The sequence below is a fragment of the Amphiura filiformis genome, chromosome 1 (genome assembly GCF_039555335.1).
Source record: "Amphiura filiformis chromosome 1, Afil_fr2py, whole genome shotgun sequence".
Classification (NCBI taxonomy): Eukaryota; Metazoa; Echinodermata; class Ophiuroidea; order Amphilepidida; family Amphiuridae; genus Amphiura; species Amphiura filiformis.
Genome location: NC_092628.1, coordinates 65,621,102 through 65,645,634, shown reverse-complemented (window position 1 = coordinate 65,645,634; position 24,533 = coordinate 65,621,102). Strand labels below are relative to the sequence as shown.

At 37.6% G+C, this 24,533-nt stretch overlaps 1 protein-coding gene and 1 long non-coding RNA gene across 2 annotated transcripts; both read left to right on the top strand.

The window, feature by feature from the left end:
* Window positions 1-3,089: 3,089 nt before the first annotated feature.
* Window positions 3,090-14,220, top strand: LOC140151193 (monocarboxylate transporter 6-like). The gene is made up of 4 exons (XM_072173447.1): window positions 3,090-3,709; window positions 4,835-4,975; window positions 7,784-8,620; window positions 12,174-14,220. Exons 1-4 carry the CDS (start codon window positions 3,520-3,522, stop codon window positions 12,311-12,313), a joined length of 1,308 nt encoding a protein of 435 aa, XP_072029548.1. The 5' UTR covers window positions 3,090-3,519; the 3' UTR covers window positions 12,314-14,220.
* A 3,037-nt stretch (window positions 14,221-17,257) lies between these two features.
* Window positions 17,258-24,106, top strand: LOC140151184 (uncharacterized). Its single transcript, XR_011858915.1, has 3 exons — window positions 17,258-17,503; window positions 20,055-20,231; window positions 21,696-24,106. It is a non-coding gene; the product is annotated as an uncharacterized lncRNA (long non-coding RNA).
* Window positions 24,107-24,533: the final 427 nt, after the last annotated feature.

Below are 24,533 nucleotides of genomic sequence, written 5' to 3'. Positions count from 1 at the left end.
CCATTAAATCAAGTAATGACTTACAAACAACTGATGTACATATCATCGTTACTGTCAGCAATTGCTTTAGCTCTATCAAATATTTTCAACACGTTTATTGGAATGTGCTATGTCAGTGATCTTTGGAGCTGGTTTTGATATCCTATAGAACAGAAATCTACATTGTAATCAAAGAATTTGCCGATGAAAAAGAACACCTGGGCTAATTTGATTCATTATGGCAAATTATTAAAAATTGATATATTTTTTATTAGTGATATTTAACAGTCCTCGAAGTAAACTTAATAAATCTAATGATATGTACTTAAAGTGTATGTAGCTGGGAGGAAAAGCCTTCCACCATTTGAAATGATGGGGGCCCGATGCTAAGTTGAAGGTTGGTGATTGCAAAGCCATGAAAGTTGGAAAGCTGCTGGTAGGCTACTAGGTGTGGATATGACTCTCCTACCGCTACAATTGTGAATTTGAAATTCAGGTTGTTTTAAACACTCAAACTAACGTTAGTTTCTTTATATTAAGTAATTTCTCCATTCAAGGGGATTTACATGATAAACTAGAATTGCTTTTATATTTTGTGGTTCCATTTCATTTGTGTCATCTAACTACACTGAGCTCAAAAAGAAACTTATAATTTTTTACAACTTGTGAATCACAAGGTCATATCTTAAAATACTGTCAATCAAAATGAACCAAAATTACACACAGGATTACCTTAATACTCTACTCAAACCACATGTCAGTAACCAAGCAGTTATCCAACTGACACAACAGCAAAATGCACTGTCATGGGACAGCTTCCTGGACTTCATCCACTTTCACAGCCCAACATTTGGCACCCAGCACAAAAAATCTGTGAGAATGCACACAAGATCCTTGCACATGTTGCACAGATGATAAAACGGTGCTGCTTTCTGCTTTTCATACACTTTTTCATGACACAGGTCTGGGCTGTGAATGTGGTCCAGGAAGCTGTTCCATGTCAGTGCATTTTGCTGTTGTGTCAGTTGGATAACTGCTTTGTTACTGACATGTGTTAAGAGTAGAGTATTGAAGTAAACCTGTGTGTAATTTTGGTTCAATTTGATGGACAGGATTTCAAGATATGTCCTTGTGAAAAATTATAAGTTTCTTTTTGAGCTCAGTTTATATATTATTATTAATTTTTATTATAAACTTTTACCATTATTACTTTTATTATAAACTTTTATTATGTAGGCATAGTCCACAAAGGAAAGCTCTTCTCCATCCACAAATGTCCAAAAATATTTGTGTCAAAAGCCCGGGGTCTTGTACGGGGATGTGCCACGCTGACTTTCGGATGCTGACTTTCTCTATTCAGCATCGAAGTGGTTACGTAAATTCTCTTGGTTACCGGATCACGCTATTTTGGTATGCCTTCGAGTGCCATATACTTTGTGTGGTGATTGTTTCGATCGTGGTTCATTACGCAAGTGCGTGATCCCGTTGACATAACATTATTTAACTTCGCTGGCGAATACTTATACTTTTTGCTGTTTTTGCCACCCATCAGTATACCAATTTTTCACAAAAGCACCCATATTTGTCCCAATTGGGTGTTTTTAGGGACAATTTTGCCCAAAAATTGTCTACCCCCAAACCGTGGCACATTACCGTATACCTTCAACCAGCAGGGAGAACCTCCTCCGGGGTAACAAGAGGCATTATAAATATTATTCCAAATCCAGCACCACATGAGTAAATCAGCAACTGCCAACACCTAACGGCGGCAATTTCCTGAAGATACTAAAAAATCTGCATCTGGTGAATTAAAATTAAGTACCTATGCAATGAATAAATGAAACGAGAATCACCTGGCCTTCAGGAAAGCCTTTTGGTTTATTGCAACACATTAACATTCAGTCAATGTTGTGCCTTTTATAAAATTAAAATTTTTCATTCTTTCAATCACTATGATGGACAACAGATAACATTGTGACTAAAATGCAGAATATTTACAGTAATGTAAGTCTGGTATTGATGGTAACTGTTACTGCACTAGGACATTGAAGCCTTCTAGTGCAACAGTTTTATCTCCTGTCCGGGATCTCCTGAACTTTTAAAAGTCTTACTGCCTTATTTTTTCAACAAATTAGTTTGGCAATTGTTTTTTGCTACAGAGCCAGGTAAGTGTTTCGATTGTATATGAATCATGATAGACAAGACTCATGACACCGTGAATTGACAGAACCTACTCTTTCACTTCAATTGAGTCAATTACGTCAGCGTGCGTTTGCGGCGCGGCATTTAGACAGCTACCCCACGTACGCGTAATCACGCATACTAACGTACTTCGGCCGGAAGTAGCAAAAACTACTGCAGCCCTACTACCATACGGTGCCGCAACCCCACGCGTTGATTTTCTTTTGGCCACAAGGAGTGGCTACACGTACTGATATCAGTAGTACCAATTCGCTAGACCAGTCGTCCACCCGATTTATGAGTACATGTATAGCCATCTTGAAATTTGAAGCTATGCACAACTCCAACATACCGGGTATAGAATTGTCATGAGTCTTTTGGCTAAGAGTGACTACAGGAAAAGAGTGAATACTTTTGAGACTTGGTTCTATAAAAGGCTTCTGCAAAATGACATGGAAAGACAGGAAAACAAATGTCTGGATCCTAGACAAAATATTTGACCATCAGAAATAAAGCCCAAATACTTTAACTAAGTTGTTGGGAAACATGGAGCAGAAGAGAAACAAACTTTGCAAGGAGCGTTTGAACGCCGTTATGGGACGTCCGTCAATCCCAGGCGCCACATCGCCACTAACACTAAAGCTTTGTTCTTTTACCTTTATGCCCCCTTTTTGTATGTTGTATGTAAGGACCCGCGGCACTTTGGGCTATCCTTGGTATTACCATTTTTATGTAATGTATTTAAAATTGTAATTTTAATGATATGTGTTTTCACAAGTTCTCTCTTTTATTTATATAAATTTTGTTCTCGAGAACCGAATACAATCAATCAATTCATCAAGGAAAAGTGTGGATGAAGATGTTGATCGGACCGCCTAGGCCTAAACCAGGCCACTATCATTGGATCATTAACATTTTGAATTTTTCTCTTTTCTCTTATTTTCTACGGTCTGTGGTAGTATTAATCATCGCCTCTGTAGCCTATTAGGTCCGATTTCTTGAAGCTTGGCTAGTGGTCAGGCTTCCTAAGCCATTAGACTAGCCCAACCAATGTGGATCCATTTTATTGATTTATCTTTCTAGGTGATGTATGGTGTGAAATTGTAAGCACTGGTATATATGACTAATTGGGTTTAAGCCTGATGGCTTAGGAAGCCTGACTACTAGCCATGCTTCGAGAAACCGGCCCTTAAAGATTACACAGCTGAGGATGTTAACCGATGAGGTCGAGACCCTATTGTAACGTTGCCCCTGCTTAGAAGGCGCAGACGACTTCAATGTACCATACTATACATATTGTAGCTAATATTCAGTATACATGTATGGATTCCAATCCATGAAGTCGGTATTACTACAAGGATGACGAGAAGTAAAGACAACGCTACCTCTTGGGTCGTCCTAGGCGTAGTTACCTTCTCAGTCTTTCTGGAAGTAGGTGTTATCAAGAGTTTCAGTGTCTTACTACCAGACATCAGAGAACAGTTTGAAACCTATACATGGGTTGTTGGATCCTCCGTGTCAATCATTATTGGAGGGGGCAGTGTGATTGGTAAGCTCATCGATTTTGTATTTGTGATTTATGCTCATGACTAAAACGTATAAACAAATTATAAATAAACAAATAATAATATAATGACATAAATGATCTAATTCGTGAACTTGCTATACATGCTTCATTGTTACTATATATGCTTCATTGTTACCAAATCGGCAGATAACAATGTATAACAATTAATACTCGTTTCTTACTAGGGCAATTGGCACTTTGGGTTGAAGGAGTAGCATTTTTGGTGAAAATTCACATGAATCATATTTTCGGCCATATGACCTTCGTATGACATTTGTCCTCGAGTTGGTCATGTTACATTTTGTGCCACTAGCCATTGGTCCTATCAAAGTGATATCATTGTATGTAATTTACGGAAGCAGCGGCATTTATAAGGTATTTGGTTACATACCGGAAATGACCCTTAAATTAGCTTTGATCCCAATTCTTTGTGGAAGTTTTATACACTGGCTGCAGATGATGCAATTGACGGTCATTGGTCCTGGTGATCAAGTGACATCATTGTACTTTGTAATTTGCGAAAGCAGCAGCATTTTGATGGTATTTGATTACATACCGGAAATAACACCTATGATCTTTTACCCCGATTCTTGGTACAACTTTCATACACTGGCTATAGGCGACGCATTGTGCAGGTAATGCCATTGTGATAATTTTAGCGACGCCATTTGAGTGAAAATCACTTTTGGCCATAATGACCTTTCACACCCAACGGTCCTACTAACCAACTTTGATATAGTATCCCTGGTATAGTATAAGATCGATTGAGCCCATATTTATTGGTCGAGCTATGAGTTTAAAAATATTGGACAAGACGTAGTCGAGTGAAATATTTAAAAATTCATAGCCCAATAATTAATATGGGCTCAATTCAAACTTGTCCGACGGCGAACCCGCTAAAAATTAACTAATTGAGACCAACACTCAAAGCGCTTTCTGGACAAAATTAAGTCCCATTTTCTAGAACCAATATTGAACCAATATCAGCCAAGATTGGGCAAATGTTCATTGGTTGAATATTAAGACAATGTCGCAATGGTAATTGGGAGACTGGGGCAGATCATTCCTCGTACTTTCATAATTTTTCTAATGGTTTATTCTTGCCAGGTTTACCCGCGAGTGTTCTTGTGAACAGACTTGGTCCACGAGTTTGCCTAATGATGTGTGGCTTGGTGTCAACCATAGGACTTGTCGTCTGCGCATGTGCACTGAATTCACCTATGCTACTTCTTGGCTTGATACTAACTGGTAAAATGTCTTCAAGAAAACAGTGGTTTTCTCAAAAGCATATTTATATATGATTGGTTAATGTATGGGGGAAGAATGTCAAAAACAAAACAAATGTAAACAGTAGGAAGAGCGTACAAGAGAAGTGGGCAATTAATTATATACTATTTGAAATTACTTGGTACTCTAGGTCGGTAAACATGAGTAAGATTTGATCTTTCCCTAGAGAAGTCCTTTTCAGAGGGCTGAGCTTTCGGAACTCTAGTGAGTGCCATCTTCAGAGCAACTAAATAAACATGATGATGAAAGTACAACAAGATGTTGCTCGTCTTGAACACTTGACTAGAAGTTTAGCTAACTATAGGAATTATGTGACCGTTTGTGTACGCTGCATTCATTCGAAACTTCTACCAGGGGACTTACGACTTAAGTCTCCAGTTCAGACATACTCGGCTAGAGATTTGACCCGACGGTATTGCTTCAGACTATTACGCGAACGTGTTGCTCTCAACCAGAAGAAATGTGTTGACTTGACTTCACAATTGACTAAACTCCGTAATACCTTGATATCTGTTCTCACTCCTGACGACTACACTAAAATTGATGGAAATAATATACTAGTGGTCTGTACATCCGCGAATTCGCCAAAGTCAAAGCTCGGCACATCACAAAGTTTGACAAACTTGTTGAGAAGAAGGAATCGATCCTTCAACGCAATTGTAGTAATGATCAATTGACTAATGACAGGTGGATACTTAACTTATCTGATCGCGACCTGTCCAATGCTGAACCTCCTGCAACGTGGCTTGAACTTTGCTATTCCCCCTAAGAACATACCGCAACTTCAGATCGTCGCTGCTGTTGAATCGAAGTTACAGTATTTAGGTAAAGATGACCGCGAAGAAGTTCGTAATGCTGTCACTTCTATCTTGAAGAATGCTAAACCCCCTCAATCTAACATTACCTTTGACGAACAACGCGCTCTGCAAGACTTGAAGAAAGATGAATCTATTCAGATTCTCCCTGCTGACAAGGGATGCGCTACCGTGCTTCTGACTAAAGGACAATATTCGGATAAAGCCAAGCAACTCCTCAGCTCTGAAAGTTACACGCCTCTCAAACGATATCCCACAGCTAAACTAGAACGCGAGATCGGACAGTTTCTTAGAAGACTTCGCGATTATGACAAGACTATCGATAGTCAAGATTACTGGAGGCCTCCAGTCAAGCGCCTAGGTTTTATGGTTTACCCAAAATTCACAAACCTGACATACCTTTACGACCCATTGTTTCAGCCATTGGCTCGCCTACTTACAACATAGCTTTAGTTGACAGGACATCTCTCCACGTTTCTGTTGGAGTTTTGTTTGAACAATGCTTATTTCATGTTTGAAGAGGACCCATACCTTCAAACTGATGGCCTGACAATGGGTTCCCCCATATCACCACCAGTGGCTGACCTGTTTATGGAGTCTTTTGAACAAGAAGCTCTTCTGACCGCTCCTAATCCGCCTCGGATTTGGAAACGCTATGTTGATGACACATTCTGTATTATCGAGCGTGAACACTTAGCGTCTTTTCTGACCCACCTCAACAATCTTCGTAAGGATGTTATCAAATTCACTTATGAGGAGGAGACCAATGACCAGCTTGCTTTCCTTGACATCCTCGTTAACAGAAAGCCTGACCTTTCACTTGATACTACAGTCTACAGGAAGAAAACTCACACTGACCAGTATCTTAACTTTGACTCCCACCATCCAGATTCAGCCAAACGTTCAGTGCTGCGTTCGCTGTTCCAAAGAGCTGACAATGTTTCGTCGAACATTGAGGAGAAACGTCATAAAAAGACTCACATCCGACAAGCTTTAAAGCTCAACAAGTGCCCTTCTAAGTTTGTTCATGACTTTACATCCTGACCTGCCAGGACTGACACGACTGACGAACCTAGGCCTAATGCTACTGTCATCTTGCCGTACGTAGCTGGGACCTCAGAAGCTATACGCAAAGTTCTACGAAAGAAAAACCTTCGCGTTTACTTCAAAACGACCAATACTCTTAAACAGCAACCCCAATTCCCAAGGATCTCCAACCAGGAGCTATCTATTCTATTCCTTGTGGATCTTGTGACAAAATTTACATTAGTGAAACTGGCAGAACTTTGAAGAAGAGAACTAGTGAATACCAAAGAGACACCAACTCTGGCATCACACAAAAATCAGCCGTCGCTGAGCATGTGTGGCAAAACCAACACGACATTGACTGGGACAATACCAAGATTTTGGACATGAACACCAAGTGGTCTGAAAGGAAGTTCATGGAAGCTTGGCATATCCATTCCACTCCAGACAATTTCAATAGGGTAAAAGGAGTGGACATTCCTCCTGAATGGAATAGATTATTCAAAAGGACCTCTGACCAAGTTAATTAGCTTGTTTGTTTCTCCAAACAGGAAGTTCTCCTAACTTATTGACACTTCCTGTCAATCATTTTGACATCCCTCCTCTTGACATTTTATGTCAATCATTTTGACATGTCCCATTGACAGTTCCCCCTAGTGTGTATAAGGCGCATCATCATGTTTATTTAGTTGCTCTGAAAAGGACTTCTCTAGGGAAAGATCAAATCTTACTCATTATACTGTTTCACATAATTACTGATTGCGCGCATTTTACACGCAATGTTTACTTATTGAAGATTTTGCTCCATCTCGATCAGTTCGGTCAGGGGTTCAGCACATACAGGAGACCTGACTATATCTTGAGAAAATTTACTAAAGGAAAAACTTTTATCAGAATCTGATTTTAATCATCCTTTATGTTTTCACAGGATTTCTGTATCTTCAAGAAATTGTCGCCATAGGGGTCATTCCAGAATATTTCGATAAATACTACAACACTGCAGTTGCTGTTTATGCTTGCGGTGCTGGATTTGGAATAATATTGATGCCTCTTTTGACACAAATATTTCTGGACATTTATGGATGGAGAGGAGCTATGCTTTTATTAAGTGGACTGTGTCTGCATTCACTTCCATGTGGAGCAATGCTATTTCAAAAGGTAACTGAAGACAAGATGCCCAAAGAGAAAATCAACCATCTCATTTCAAAGACGTCGAGATCTTTCAACAATACCGACTCTAATGAAAATGACATTCCTGATCCGCCTAACATTTCTAAATTATTTTGTGCTGTATCTGCTCTATTTTGTTCTCCACTACTCTCCAATCTTTCTTTCATTGCACAAGTTCTTGTACCCGCTATTGTATGGGGTTATACATTCACTGGGTGGTTAATATACATTGTATCTTTCTCCTTATCCAACGGAACGACAATGAGAGAAGCATCTATCGTGGGAACATGTGGTGGAATTGGACTCACGGCAATTAGAATGGTATTACCGCCATTAAATCAAGTAATGACTTACAAACAACTGATGTACATATCATCGTTACTGTCAGCAATTGCGTTAGCCCTAACAAATATTTTCAACACGTTTATTGGAATGTGCTTGATGTCAGTGCTCTTTGGAGCTGGTTTTGGTATCCTGGGAGCAGAACTGTATATTGCCATCAAAGAAATTACCAGTGAGAAAGAATACCTTCATGCTGTTGCCTGGGCTAATTTGATACATGGGTTTGCTGCCATAACAAGTGGGTTTCTCACAGGTAAGTCGGTGAATAAGGAAACATACAAAGGGAATGCCAAAGCATAATAGAAGCAAGAATGATGGTCATTAGTTATCAGTTGTCCTTCAGCATAGTCCAGAAGCACCCTCGACAGGCCGCCCAATATTATTGAGCACCAAGGCATAAGACAATGAATCATTCTCGATTCGGTACTCATATTGGTTCTCTTTTTATATTTATATTGATACCATTCGGCCCATAGACCTGGCACAGCCCAGTATTGCAATTTAGCAATAAATTAAAGGGAGGCCAAAACATCAAAACAGCAAAAATAAAAATAAAACTTAAACCAAAAACACAGAAAAAAACAAACACCAAACGAAACAAGGGAACTGGCTAGCCAAGATGGGCCCGGAGGGCTGACTTAAAGGACTGCAGAGAATTACATTGGACAATGTCCTCAGGGAGGTAGTTCCAGAGTGTCGGAGTATAAGGGTAGAAGGATTTTTGGCACAAGGTCAACCGACTTTTGGGCACGTTGTAGAGGTACTTCTCGATTGCCGCTCTAAGCTATAACAGCAAACATCACAGATTCCAGTTCGGATGCCAATCATGCCAATTGACAAAAAGAACCATTGCTTTAAGAGCCAGTCTCCCTTATTATGTACCCAAATCAGGGGGGTTGTGATACAAAAAAAAATAGAATTTTCTCTAAAAAATCATTTTGGTACATATTAGCACCAACAACTCACATGTAAAATATGAGCGTGCACAGCGCCCTCGTTCAGCTTGAAAAAATTCTTGAAATTTCAGCCTCTCTGAGCCTTACTTGCAAATGGTAAACTTTGGAGGTGCATAACATCGTGCGCCATCATCATCCCAACCTGCATTTTGCATTTTTTTAAAGTACCAAATGGTTACATTACAAAAACCAAGAAAAAAAATTGGGATCTTGATGGCGCACAAAATCAACAAATCAATGATTTGATGAAAAGCGCCCTCGTGCAAACTTCAAAGCATCATAACGGGCTGCGCCATCAAGATCCCAAGTCCGAACAAGTTTGAAATTAAAGACCTCCATGGCAAGTTTCATTTTTCAGCAAAAAATTTTTGGGATTTCGTTGGCGCACAGAGTAAACAGAGGTCAAAGGTCAAAATTTCCTATTTTCGCACATTTTTGCACGCCTGTATTATTGCGCGCCAACGTCACCTGACTCTCCGAATAGGATTTCATCAAAGAAGAGGTAATTCTCTGCAAGAACTGAAAAAATTAGCTTGGGATCTCTTGATCTTCATATTTTCTGATTTTTTGAAAATGGACTTAGCCTCATTTTGGAGGTCAATTTGACCTCTTTTTCCCACTCGCTTCACAAAGTGGGCTTTTTACTGCATCATAAAAGATGCGCCAACAAGATCCCAATTTTATTTTTCATCGTCTAGCTTCTTTGGCGACCAGTAGACAAAAAACAAGCAACAGCTAATTGGGATCATGTGGGCGCACTAATATAAAAGAGGTCAAAGGTCACGCTTTGTGCCATAGTGATGCATATTTGCCTATGTGCAGCACGAAAGTGGAACTTTGACCCGCAATAAAAATGTGCGCCAACAAGATCCCATCTTACTTTTTGGATGATTGGATAAAGGGGCTCATGTATAACTGATAACAAGTAAAAAAAAAGTGGGATCATGTGGGCGCACTAATTCAATAGAGGTCAAAGTTCATACTTTGTGCCGAATTGGCATTACTTTCCCTATGTGCAGCACAAAAGTAGAACTTTGACCCGCAATAAAAATGTGCGCCAACAAGATCCCATCTTACTTTTTGGATGATTGGATAAAGGGGCTTATGTATAACTGATAACAAGTAAAAATAAAGTGGGATCATGTGGGCGCACTAATTCAATAGAGGTCAAAGTTCATACTTCGTACAAAATTAAACGATTTTTAGCCTAAAGTTGCCGAATTCGGCAACCTTTCACTCAAATTTTGCAAAATATGACTAAGTATTTTGACAAAAATTTTTTTTACTCTCACCAACTACCATGATGGAATCAGCATCATCTGAAATGCACTCACACAAGTTTCTATGAGACATGTCTGGTGATCCCCATTGAAAAAAATTCGGCACAAAGTATGAACTTTGACCTCTATTGAATTAGTGCGCCCACATGATCCCACTTTTTTTACTTGTTATTAGTTATACATAAGCCCCTTTATCCAATCATCCAAAAAGTAAGATGGGATCTTGTTGGCGCACATTTTTATTGCAGGTCAAAGTTCCACTTTAAGTGCTGCACATAGGCAAAATAATGCCAATTCGGCACAAAGTATGAACTTTGACCTCTATTGAATTAGTGCGCCCACATGATCCCACTTTTTTTTAACTTGTTATCAGTTATACATAAGCCCCTTTATCCAATCATCCAAAAAGTAAGATGGGATCTTGTTGGCGCACATTTTTATTGCGGGTCAAAGTTCCACTTTCGTGCTGCACATAGGCAAATATGCATCACTTTGGCACAAAGCTTGACCTTTGACCTCTTTTATATTAGTGCGCCCACATGATCCCAATTAGCTGTTGCTTGTGTTTTATCTACTGGTCGCCAAAGAAGCTAGACGATGACTAATAAAATTGGGATCTTGTTGGCGCATCTTTTTGTGATGCAGTAAAAAGCCCACTTTGTGCAACGAGTGGGAAAAAGAGGTCAAATTGACCTCCAAAATGAGGCTAAGTCCATTTTCAAAAAATCAGAAAAATATGAAGATCAAGAGATCCCAAGCTAATTTTTTCAGTTCTTGCAGAGAATTACTTCTTCTTTGATGAAATGCTATTCGGAGAGTCAGGTGACGTTGGCGCGCAATAATACAGGCGTGCAAATATGTGCGAAAATAGGAAATTTTGACCTTTGACCTCTGTTAACTCGGTGCGCCAACGAAATCCCAAAAAATTTTTGCTGAAAAATGAAACTTGCCATGGAGGTCTTTAATTTCAAACTTGTTCGGACTTTGGATCTTGATGGCGCAGCCCGTTATGATGCTTTAAAGTTTGCACGAGGGCGCTTTTCATCAAATCATTGGATTTGCTGATTTTGTGCGCCATCAAGAGCCCAAGTTTTTTTCTTGGTTTTTGTAATGTAACCATTTGGTACTTTAAAAAAATGCAAAATGCAGGTTGGGATGATGATGGCGCATGATGTTATGCACCTCCAAAGTTTACCATTTGCAAGTAAGGCTCAGAGAGGCTGAAATTTCAAGAATTTTTTCAAGCTGAACGAGGGCGCTGTGCACGCTCATATTTTACATGTGAGTTGTTGGTGCTAATAATGTACCAAAATAATTTTTTAGAGAAAATTCTTTTTTTTTTTTATCACAGATGGGTACATAATAAGGGAGATTGGCTCTTAAATATCTGTAACAAACTGGCTATATCGCAGAGACAATAGTGGCATTTTCATGCCTTACTATATTTTTGTTTGATAAGTCATTTCTGTTCCTTCTTTTTGAAGAAAAAACTCCTAGATTTTGCCAACCATAAATTTTGTTTATGACTTAACGTGAGGTGGTTAAAGACGTTTCTTTCTCATTCTTATAGGCTGGTTGTTCGATATGACAGGAAGTTTCGTAGCATCATTTGGCGTACTAGCAGCAATTTCTTTGTTGACAACAGTATCACTTGGATTTGAAGACATTTGGAACGGTTTTAAAAACAGACACCGCAGTGCTGCTATTTAAACATATTCAACATTCAATACTAAGAGTGATTTTACAATGTTTTAACCTTAAGTCTACCTGCTTCTTATCATCACATTTTAAACATCAGCGACCATTCCTAGTTGCATATTTACTATTTCGTTGTAATGCATGCAGTACCTTTATTTTGTACAATGTTGTGAATTTTTTTATACACAGTTCAGAAATGTAAATCTACATCAACATAAGTTGTGTTTTGTAGGTCCGTGGTACAAATTACAATGAACATTAAAATATAATAAATATTACAACAAAGTGACATCAAAATAAAATGGATAGCAATTATGAGGAATAAACGTTAAAACAATAAACCAATAAAATAAAATATCAAAGTATAAATGAAATTTACACAAGATATTAAAAAAACAAGAAATAGTCAGATTAATAATCAATCTCAGACTCACGCTCAAGTGGGAAATGATACCCATTTTATACAGATAGTTAATTTTGAGGTGTTTCTTTCCACTGAACACAATCTGAACGCCAATAATTGAATTGATAATATGTGCCCAAAGTGCCCTTCAGGGGTGCCACTCCGGCAAGGGTGGTCTAATTTTTTTAAACCCTTCAAAGTGTCCAAATTCAATAAACGATTGTGTCTTTATGTTTTCTGACATGACAAATTCAACTGAATAACTTTAAAAAAAAACCCAAAACGGCCACAGTTACCTTCAAATCTCAAATTGGCCGCCAAAGTGAAGATTTGTGATAAATTTTGTTCAATTAAACGGTTTTTTTTAGAAATATCATGTTAACTACCATTTCTTCCTACGCCATAACTAACTTTAATGGGCCCTTTAGTTTAACGATCTATTGTCAATACAATGAACAGCTGCCCTGCCAATTTATGCAATGTTGTGCTCCAACACGTTAGGATTAGAAACCCCAACATAAAATATGAAATTTTAATATGTTGCCATTTCGTACAGTTTGTTATTGATCCTAACTTCACAAACACATGTTCCTCGTTTTGTGCCCAACAACATTAAACATGTCAAAACACAGGCTACTATTGTGTTGGAATCGTTAAGACATGCAAAATTAAACAAGTCTCCAGGTTTAGAAAATGTTACATCTAATGTTAATTTCGGTGACTTTGAAACAGATTTCTTTGATGTTGAAAACGGCATGAAACAAGGCTGTGTGTTATCACCAATTTTGTTTCACTATATGTATTAATGAACTCGCAAAATTAATCAGGAACGTGGACGTGTGGTATTCAATTAGGCTGCTTATTCTGGGCGGATGACGTTGTTCTCATGGCTGACAATGCAGATGACCTTCAAAAGATGTTGAATATTGCGAATTCCTTCTCGATTAAACGCGCTCGATTAATGTAAACTGATCAATTGCTTTCATTGCGAAGCTCCGACAAATCCATAATGAGTAAGCGATTTCAAACGTAATAATGAGGTAATCACCAATGAAGAATGGTTATCTCTATCATGTCTATGCCATACAAAATCGGCTCTGAAGGATTATAATATGTATAAGCAAAGCATCAGTCAAGAAACATATTTACTGGATATTAACGATTTTTATTTTTATAGTATCAAATTTAAAACAAGATCAAACACTTTGCCACTCGAACACAGAATTAGATGGTCGTCTGATTCTGAAGGTAGGCCCTCTTTGTAATTTGTGTAAAAACGATATTGAAGATTTGCGATGCTTTAGGATTGATGAATATATCAATATCGGTGACTCTAGTAATGGTGTCAAGATAAGTTGTGACGGACAAGCCATTTTCAACAGGTTTTGCAAATCATAATTATCTAAAACGTGCATGGGTCTATAGAACCGTCGGTAATATACTTTATCAATGTAGTTTTTATTTATTTGTTATTTTTTTATGTACGTGTATATTTTGGATGTCTATGTTTCCAATATTTTTATTGGATGCATTGCTTTTAGCGTGTGCCACTGTTTTGAAAGTGTTTTCCAAGGGTTTCCAATAAACTAATGAAGGCTGTTTTTTGAACATTTAGAACCATTTCGTTCACTGCTGTTTGATATAGCCAATCTACCAAAAAAACGTTGACAACGTAAAGAAAGCAGCAAGTTTAAAAAGCCCCCACCTCGGCTCACTTTTTGAAACTTGGTCCCATTTTGAATATCAACAGCAAATCGGTGTTTTTAGCATCATTGCCATTAACATGCCTACTTGTTATTCGTTTAATTCGATCATTGATCATGAACTTAATAATTATTATAAAACAAAACATATATAGGATATTGGCCAAGAACAACATAATAACCTTTCTGATCGTTCCAGAATGCTAACAACTTTTAAGTAATATATCGCATCGGCACATTAAAGATTCATAACACTTCTGGAAATGTTTTAAGTTGATAATTATGACAAAGTTTAAATCAGTATCTTTTACAAATGGGACCAAGTTTCAAAAAGTGAGCCGAGGTGGGGGCTTTTTAAACTTGCTGCTTTCTTTACGTTGTCAACGTTTTTTGGTAGATTTCCTTTCTTTTTATGAATGAAGCCGAGTAGCTCTAAGCTTGAAAAGTCATCCGGTTACGAAGTACTCCATAAGACGAATAAAGCGAAACATAGAAGTTTGAATAATATTATCCTTGATTTATGACAATAAAAAATACGAGTATATGTAGCTATATAACTAAAATGTACGTGGTTCTTTGTAGCCCTGGGGCAATCTAGTTGGATATCCAAATTTCGCCGTTTGTGGTTCTTTGTAGCCCTGCGGGCAATCTAGTTGGATATCTCTATTGAGCGGATGTTGTTGGCGGTCTTTCGCGGTTCGTGGTATTCCTTTATTCTTCAAGCCCTGTCCTCTATCGGGGCTAATTTATTTTTTAGCTTGTTGGATATCCATATTTCGCGGTGTGTGGTTCTTTGTAGCCCTGCGGGGCAATATAGTTGGATTTCCAAATTTCGCCGTTTGTGGTTCTTTGTAGCCCTGCAGGCAATCTAGTTGGATATCTCTATTGAGGTGGTTGTTGGAGGTCTTTCGCGGTTCGTGGTTATAATTTTCCTTATCCTTCAAGCCTTGCCCTCTATCGAGGGCTAATTTATAGTTAAAACTTGTTGGACATCCATATTTCGCGGTGTGTGGTTCTTTATAGCCCTGCGGGGCAATCTAGTTGGATATTTCTATTGAGCGGCGGTTGTTGGCGGTTTTTCGCGGTTTGTGGTTTTAATTTGTAGGATATCGATATTTCAAGATTTGTGGTTCCTGAGTCCTGCGGGGCAATCTAGCTAGATATCCAAATTTCGCGGTTTGTGGTTCTTTGTAGCCATGCGGGGCGATCTAGTTGGATATCCCTATTGAGCGGCGGTTGTCGGCGGTCTTTTGAGATTTAATTTTTCCTTTAATTTCGGGCCGCCCCCTCCTCTACATCCCGAGGATGCTTTTCAATAATTTAAATTATACGGTGTCAACAATTACTAATACTTGGTATGATAACTTATCTTACCATGTTGACTTATATTGTTTGTTAAGGCAACTTTCGCGGTTCGTGGTTATAATTTCCCTAATCCTTCAAGCTTTGCCCTCTATCAAGGGCTAATTTATAGTTAAAACTTGTTGGACATCCATATTTCGCGGTTTATGGTTCTTTATAGCCCTGCGGGGCAATCTAGTTGGATATCCAAATTTCGCGGTTTGTGGTTCTTTGTAGCCCTGCGGGCAATGTAGTTGAATATTTCTATTAAGCGGCAGTTGTTGGTGGTTTTTCGCGGTTTGTGGTTTTAATTTGTAGGATATCCATATTTCAAGATTTGTGGTTCCTGAGTCCTGCGGGGCAATCTAGCTGGATATCCAAATATCGCGGTTTGTGGTTCTTTGTAGCCCTGCGGGGCAATATAGTTGCATATCCCTATTGAGCGGCGGGTGTCGGCGGTCTTTTGAGATTTAATTTTCCCTTTAATTTCGGGCCGCCCCTCCTCTACATCCCGAGGATGCTTTTCAATAATTTAAAGTATACGACGTCAAAAATTACTATTCCTTGGTATGATAATTTATCTTACCATGTTGACTTATATTGTTTGTTTGTAAGTCAACTGGACGTGACAAAATATCCTGCTATGTAGCATAGGGCCTGCACTTTGGCTCGACATTTGAAAGGGGCGTGAATTCATTTTTGGATACGCCCCTATTATAATTAGGTAATACTCGACTCACACATTCCCTATATGTACATGTATATACATGTACCACATGTAGTAAATCTGTCTGCTTTATCTGTATTGTGCCGTTCTTAAGCAAATAGTTAAACACGATTTCATCAAACATTATAACAATAGCTCTTTTACAGTGTGCAATCATCCCGGGCAATAATTTGGCAATAATAGAGGATGTGCGTGAAATTATTGATTGGCTCCATACAAAGGATTTGAACCGGTGTCCTTCACCGTAATCATGGCGCAATGCAGTGCATTCAATCAAACGTTGTCGTCAACCTATTTGATCGTATAGTGCATTTGTTATGTGTGTGAGACGAGCTGTCGCGGTAGATTGCAATAGCTTGTAATCATGCTTTTGTTGAATGAATTTGAGTACTCCGCCATATTTACGGTATGCTACGTCATAATCTAGGTGATTATTTGCATTGGATGTCTTGAATACGCTGGCGAAGTTGTGTAATAATCGGACCATGAAGGTAGTAGAGAAGGAGTGAGTTCGCGTTAAGCTCATTATGTAAATCCTATTGTAAACACAATAGAGACAGATATACCTTTGATCTAATGATCATCGCCGATAATTTCTGGGCTGACTCCGTCTCATGGGGGTTCAATTTAGCAACAAGTAAATCACGTATGTTCCGACGAATGTGTCGACGCAACGCAAGTATCAACTCGAATAAGTATGAAAAGAAAAAAATTCTTTCTTTTCCTCTTCTTTTTTCTTCTTCTTTCTTTCTCTCTTTTCTCTTTCTTCCCTTCTTTCTTCTTTCTGGGTCGGGGTTGGCAAATAATTACTTAAAATTGGTGATTTTACAGGTTTACTGCTTAAAATATATGGACTATATTTTTCACTCGGCGTGATACATTTGTTCGTATATCAGTAAAACATACCCGGAAGTGCTGGCTGTCCAAACCAAAACAAACACAAGGTCGATCGAGTAGCGGTAAGCTGTGCAGTGTGGAGCAAATTTGGTTCTTATTTTCCTTCATTTTCTTCTCCCGTGACATCCCAGGTAAGGGTTTTGGGTATATAATACATACATGCTGAGCCTGGTGTATTTAAAGTGTCCATCATGCCAGTGGAGTTTTGTGTGGAGTTGGGTATAAATTTATAAAGGAAAGGGTTCAGAATTCAACACACATTTACGTAGTAGGCTAGTCACTAACTATAGAAGCCATTTTCCGAGGGGCGGAAAGACACAAAATATGTGTCGTATGACCTATGACCCTGATAAACAACACGAATTACTCCATGTGGAAGTTGTTGAGATTGCTTGTGAGTTTTGTTAATGAAATTCCTATTTTGTAACAACATGTAACACACCAAAACATAAAGATCGACTATCTAATGACTTCATAGTCTACAATGATCCTAAATTTACCATTATCTGCGGAATCCTTTCTGTTCAAAGACGAATTTGTAGTTTCATATTTTTGCCGTGATCGCAGTGTTCGGCGAAGCTGCCAAATAATTCAAAACTGATGGTCATGTGATGACCTTCTTCAATCCGGTCTCTGTGGACCCTACCACTTCTTAATAGGTATGCTACATGCTTTTGCGGCAATGGGGGCTGGCTGCGATTTTCTAACAGATCTTTTAATTTTGAGGAAAAATTGAGCTATTTTCCGAAAAAAATTGAGAAAATTTTGAAAAAAGGACCCATTTATATACCAAAATAGGCTTTGAAAAGGGGTCATTGATATACTGAAAAGGCTGAAAATGCTACCCATATTTGCGCACGTCCCGTATGGCATTTGTACTGAGAACCCCCGGTGTCAAATATTTCGGATCCCAATTTGCAAACCTGAAAATATTCTCGATAGACCTATTATAGGCTACATCTTGCGAGCAGGAAAATCTGTATAATTGGGATCGCCCTACGCCGTCTGGGTGATTTGTCAATCAAGTCAATTAAATCCCCTACAGACGAGTGGAATTAGTAATATCATGCCATACACCGGGTCCATACATGCAGGGAGGGATCTGTATGATGATTTTTATTTTTGGGTGGATCATAGTATTAGTATATGCAAATGATGTAGAAAATACATGTCACCCAATGTACCATTCAATTGAATAGCCGAACCGGCACTGCACAGTACCGGCTGTGGCTAGTTACCAGATATACTCGTCTATGTAATCGGCAATCGGAGCCTACAAAACGTGGCGCATATATCATGACCTTGCCTTGGGAATTGACACAAATTTTACGGTACAATCAGTCATACCTAGAAAGGATAAAATTCAAATTGAGAAAATATTCTAGGTATGACTTGTTGTACTACATACATCATGTTGCTAAATCTCTGTGTTCATGTCATATTTTGTTGTGAAAAATGACTACAAAATGTTTGATTTCCAATCATTTGTAGAGCTAATATTTCTTTGTGCCGTGGGTCCATTTGCGCATGCAGCTATATGAGCTCTACAATTATGTCTATAAGACAGAAAATAACAAACGCTATAAATTTAATCTAATTTAAAGTTACTTTATTACAAAGTATTCATATGACAGGTATCTAGATACAATTGTGTAAATACTTAAATATTTGAAGTCATTTTTAGATACTTTGAGGGTGCTGCTTTCAATTGGATCAGTTCATGTTACATTTTCTGTTTCTTCAACTAGGTCATTCTATGCCAATTTAACAAGGGGTATACACCATACCTCATGTGTTTTGTTTGTGGTTTCGGTATTAATAGATATCACTGAGAAATAAAAAACCTGAAAATTTGAGCCTCTAACTCTGTTTTGTTTTCGCACAGTGTCAATTTGAAATTTGTGGATGTCCAACTGCAAGCGGACATTTCTCCCAAACTACACCCCCTAGAACGTTAAAATGCTCTTACTTAGGATTTTTTTGGGTGTAGATTTCAAATTTGTATCTTGCTTCTTGACAAAAAAAATGGTCGAAATTTCATTCGAACCATATTCTGGGGGCCTCTGTCCGGAAACTTAAACTATTTTTTTGTCAAATTTGTTGGAGTTGGTAGATAATATTTCAGTATTTAAAAGTACTATTAAAATTAGTACATGTATATCTCATCAAGCCTGTCTGAGAATTAGCTACTCTGGGAATGATCAAAAATGACACTGTCCGAAATAGGCAACCTTTGCTCTAAAAGATACAGTTGACACATCAAAATAACTAATCCAGATATAAAGATCAACAGAATATTTAAGATGATTTTGTGTTGCAAATTTTTTTTTAAATGTAAATTCCAAGCTGGAGTTCTCGAGTAAGAGCACTGATAACTGGCGATGGATAGGGTTTTTACCAGTGACCTGTGCACTGATCATGTAATGGCAGTCTCTAACAAATGCATACTGCAACTATGGACTCGGTTTGGGCCGGGTTGGGTAATTAGTCGCAAGAAAAAGTCGTGCCAGGAAGAAGACAGGGGAAGAAGAATACATTTTAAAAGTATTCTGGGTCAAGTCGAGTTTAGTTAGATTTTATGGGGAAGAAAAGCAACCTAGTTTACTAAAATAAGGTATGAAGAAAGTATTCTTTCAACTAAAGGATTGTTCTGTTTACATGTGCAATTTGTTTTTCTTCCAGGGATTTGTTCATGACTTCTGTTTGGTTTGGCATTATGTAAGAGACTTCGCATGGCACAACACAGCTTTTGGTTTGGCATTATGTAAGAGGTTTTGCATGGCACAACACAGCTTTTGGTTTGGCACTCTTTGGTTTGGCATTATGTAAGAGGTTTTGCATGGCACAACACAGCTTTAGGTAAGTGGTGAAAAAGTACTTAAAATTATCATTAATTTTGCAAACACGTACTGGCACAATGCCTAGACGTTGATCCACAACACTCAGCACACTTTACAGGTTGTCTCTGACCACTACTGCCCCACATCATTCAATAAACCATTAAATAACTTGGGGAATTTGCAACTTCAAGAGCGCACAGCCTTGACATACCACAAATGACCTTCACAACCAGGATCAACTCCCTGACTTTTGGACCAGTTACAATGAGACAATTAGCAGTAAGTTCCTTGTCCAGGGGAATTCAAAACTAACTCACTTTTTCCACAAGAGCATACTAATCACCACCAGGGTTCGAACCCACAACCTCTCGCACCATAGTTGAATGCCTTATCGTTTGAGCTAACTTGACTACTCAAACTTAATTATCTTTATCTTTACATTGAAAGTATTCATCCGACCTTAAATTCCAACTGGGGACCTCTTGGGAACTGAAGACCATCCCCATGTAAATTAAAAAAATTAGAGTGTGTCCTCTTTGGTGATCAAAAATGTGTCCCTGTTTGATTGGCTAAATGATCAAAATTGTGAATAATTTGTGCAATGCCCCAGTGAATTAATGTTCGACTGTTCCCCTTTGCATAGTCTTAAACAGTATATCCATATGGGGGATCACATAGAGGTGTATGTATGTGTTTCCCATTTCAGTTATTTGAATTTTTAAAATCTTTTCGCACACTTTTATTGTCGGGTTAGTGCAAGGAACTCATACCGTATTTCGTCAAATAGTCGCCCCCCCCCCTCAAATAAACGCACCCACCACTTTTTTCAACCAAGATGTTTCAAAAATTCTGATATTTCCATGCTATCTTGTGTAGTAAGCTTACCAAGTTGCTCACATGGTCGCGAGTAGCAGCAATAAATGGCGAAAATCTGCATCCGAACCCGGAAGTGAACCAAAAGTCAGTGTCAAAAGGTCATAGTTCTTCATTTTAGCGTGACTTTTAAGCGTACCTAATGATTTTAACAGGAATTTTCGTGCTAAATATGACCTCTAATATACGCCCCCCCCTTGGGAAAATGTAACGCCCCCGGGGGCGTTTATTCGACGAAATACGGTATTTGGTGAAGTGTAGTCATTAATGGATTCAGAAACAGGTGTTAATGGGCATAATTATTTTATATTGTATCATATTATCTTTATTCTGCACTCAGAACTTAAATGTCAGAATAAATACTGAATCAAATGTCTGAAATTTCATCCATTGTAATTTTCATGGTAAAACACAAAAATGCTTCTTGTGTAAAATGAAAGTGCAGTACAACTTTCTTGCAAAAACACCAGATTTAAAACATGTCTTGCATAACAATCTCAAAATTGTTTAGAAATTATGTGAAAACCTGCATTTCAATCCCAAAAGAAATGCACTTTTGAAAATTTTGAAACTAACTTTTCTATGTAATGTTGTGTTGTTTTTCCGACAGTGCGCACATAATACATTACTTTGGGATACAAAGGACTTGTGGACTTCCTACATGTATGCAGTCCAAATCTCGCCGCCAACAAGCTCACCTGCAGTTTTCTTCGCATCTTGAACAAGAACTTGTAAAGATAATAAAAACAGTGATGGAGACTTGTGAAAATAATGACTGATGGCAATAAACATCTACCATCCCAATTCTATGAATCGAATGAATGTGTATGATGTCACTATGTATTTTCCTGTTATCGATCAAGTCATTTGGACGTTAGGCATGTTCACACTAAAGATAGGATTAACAGGCATCAACATAGTGCATCCCCTTCACTTTAACTGAAACTTGTGATGATGTTTGGATGTTTGATTTTACAATGAACAGTATAGTCCTACATCACAGAGACCTGGTTTTGGTCTTATTTTTTCAGCAATTTAGCAGGCTAAAAGAATCAGAGGAAAAAACTAAAACAATTCACTTTGACTAATTAGTAAACCTTGTTAAGTGGAATTAGGCAGGGGTGGCGGAGCAGGAGGTAACAGAGCAGGAGAGATGAGCAGGATGATGTTTGGATGTTTGATTTTACAATGAACAGTATATATTGGTATGATTACCCTAAAGTGGCACACTAAACATTGTTCAATGAGTAAATAATATTTTGGAAGTATTTATAATATATTAAATCAAATTAATTAATGGAATCATTAAATAAATTAATTAAACCACCGCAGCATACAGATACTACGAAATTATGTAAAAATGGTGTATTAGCAAAATACATTTAAAAATATACAAGTTTATGTATCACTGGGGTAAAAGAATATAAACATGTAAATTACCTAATTAGCTTGATTAGTGAATCAAAAATACAGGTACAATGTCTAGTGATCCATAAGTGGCTCACACAATTTAAGTTTGAAATTCTGCATTCTAACTACATGTATACGGTAACAATACAACACGTGTTGTTTGGGCCACCCTGTAAGTGAGATTTCATGTTTTTATATGAAAAGTATACAGTTGCTGTGAATATGAATATGCATAAAGCTTCATCCAAATGATTTTCTGTCAATCTTTACTTTGTAATATTCAAAATCAAAGAATTGTTAATTTGACCATTATTTTTCATGTAAATTATCGACACATTTTTGACCATCCTGTATCTACACAATCAAAGTACTTGACCGGTAAAAGTTCCATATGACTGGGTAGGCAATTGAGTTAGATGTATTAAACATGTGTCAAAACTTAACATTATCAATGTATGTTCAGGGGTGACCCCCATAACTGAATTAATATTTTTGTCCTATTTTTTTTTGTTACACCCTGTATATTATATGAGTCACCCTGTATAATGACTCCCATTGTATAATTTTTGATATCGCTTGAGTATATGCTCTCAGAATATATATACTTTTATAGGGTTCTCATGTACACCTTTGAGTTATAGCACCAAACCTGTAAAAGCATGTGATTTGCTTGAAAAATGCACATGTCACGCAATTGGTACCCAGTATAAAAAAACATGACCTTATATTAATCATGACGAACGCATTCCGTTGAACTAAAAATTATACTGATGTTTGGTCATAAAGTGTTTATATAATTACTAGAGTAGATGATCAGTGACAATAAAAGTTATATTGAATGCAACATATCTTGCATCCCAGCAAACACAAAAACGTTTTTAAAAACGTTTTAAATAAGTTATATTTTGGGTTTGGGTTTAGATAAAAACGTTTTAATAACATTAAAATGTCGGGTTATATTAAGGTCATGAAATCGTTTTAAAACGTTTTGTATGAAAACACACTGCAACAATATTTTTAAAATGTTTTCGAAATTTCATTGTAAACTATTTTTGCATACATTTTTGGGCAAATAGTTTGTCAACACTTAAATAACATAATGTTAAAATATTTGCACCCAGCAAACACAGAAATGTTCTTAAAATGTTTTTTTTTACAAAATGTTTTAATAACATTTAAATGTCGGGTTATATAAATGTCCAATCACAAGCCAGATCCATTTAAAGATGTATTACATCATGGCCAATTTTAGTTATGCCAGAAATTGGCCTAACTCTCCATTCATGTAGAGTCCCGTGTTAAGAATCTTAACCGCAAGTCAAAGTAAGTAGTCCACTTGGGAAGCTAACAAACAGAGGGAGTATGGTGACTGAAAATATCAGATGTGAAAATCTATCAATTGCTCACAAATTAATACAAATCAGTGTTTTATGCTTAAATGTATTAGCCAGTGTATGCAAAATGGGAAAGTGGACTACGGAGAAGTCTACCTCAGCACTACAATATTTTGGAGTAACTTAAAAATGTTGTTGAACAGGTTGAATGTTATGAAAATGTTTTGTGCCCTTTATATAACCTGACATTTTAAAGTTTTCTGGCTTAACTTTTCTAATCTTTTTGCGAATGATGTTGAAAGTATTTTGTGTTTGCTTCACATCCTTTCTGGTTGGAGGGATCAATATTTGTTGAAGGCATGGGCGTCAATCCCAGAGGGAATGTGTCTCCTCACCTATCGGTAGATTGAACCCCCCCAAACGTAAACACACACACATTTTCAAGATGGATTTATGCTAATGGTCAGGGGCTTGCTGAAACAAATCTACCAGAGAGAAGTGTCATGTTGTATGTGTATGAAACACATTTTCAGTTTCATCATGTTCATACAGTCCAAGAAAGGGGTTAATTTTGTTTAAAATATCATTTTTCTTTTGCTACCCAAAGTTCTGCACTTCTCATACATGTAGTATGTGCAACAATCCTTTTTTTATCATTAAATTCAATAATTTGATTGTTATACTTTTGTTCCTCTATTTGTTGT

Excerpts from the sequence above, each read along its gene's own strand:
- LOC140151193 (XM_072173447.1), top strand. The coding sequence starts at position 3,520 with ATGACGAGAAGTAAAGACAACGCTACCTCTTGGGTCGTCCTAGGCGTA. Across the intron at positions 4,976-7,783 it reads TCTTGGCTTGATACTAACTG|GATTTCTGTATCTTCAAGAA; the intron begins GTAAAATGTCTT and ends ATGTTTTCACAG. Across the intron at positions 8,621-12,173 it reads AACAAGTGGGTTTCTCACAG|GCTGGTTGTTCGATATGACA; the intron begins GTAAGTCGGTGA and ends TCATTCTTATAG.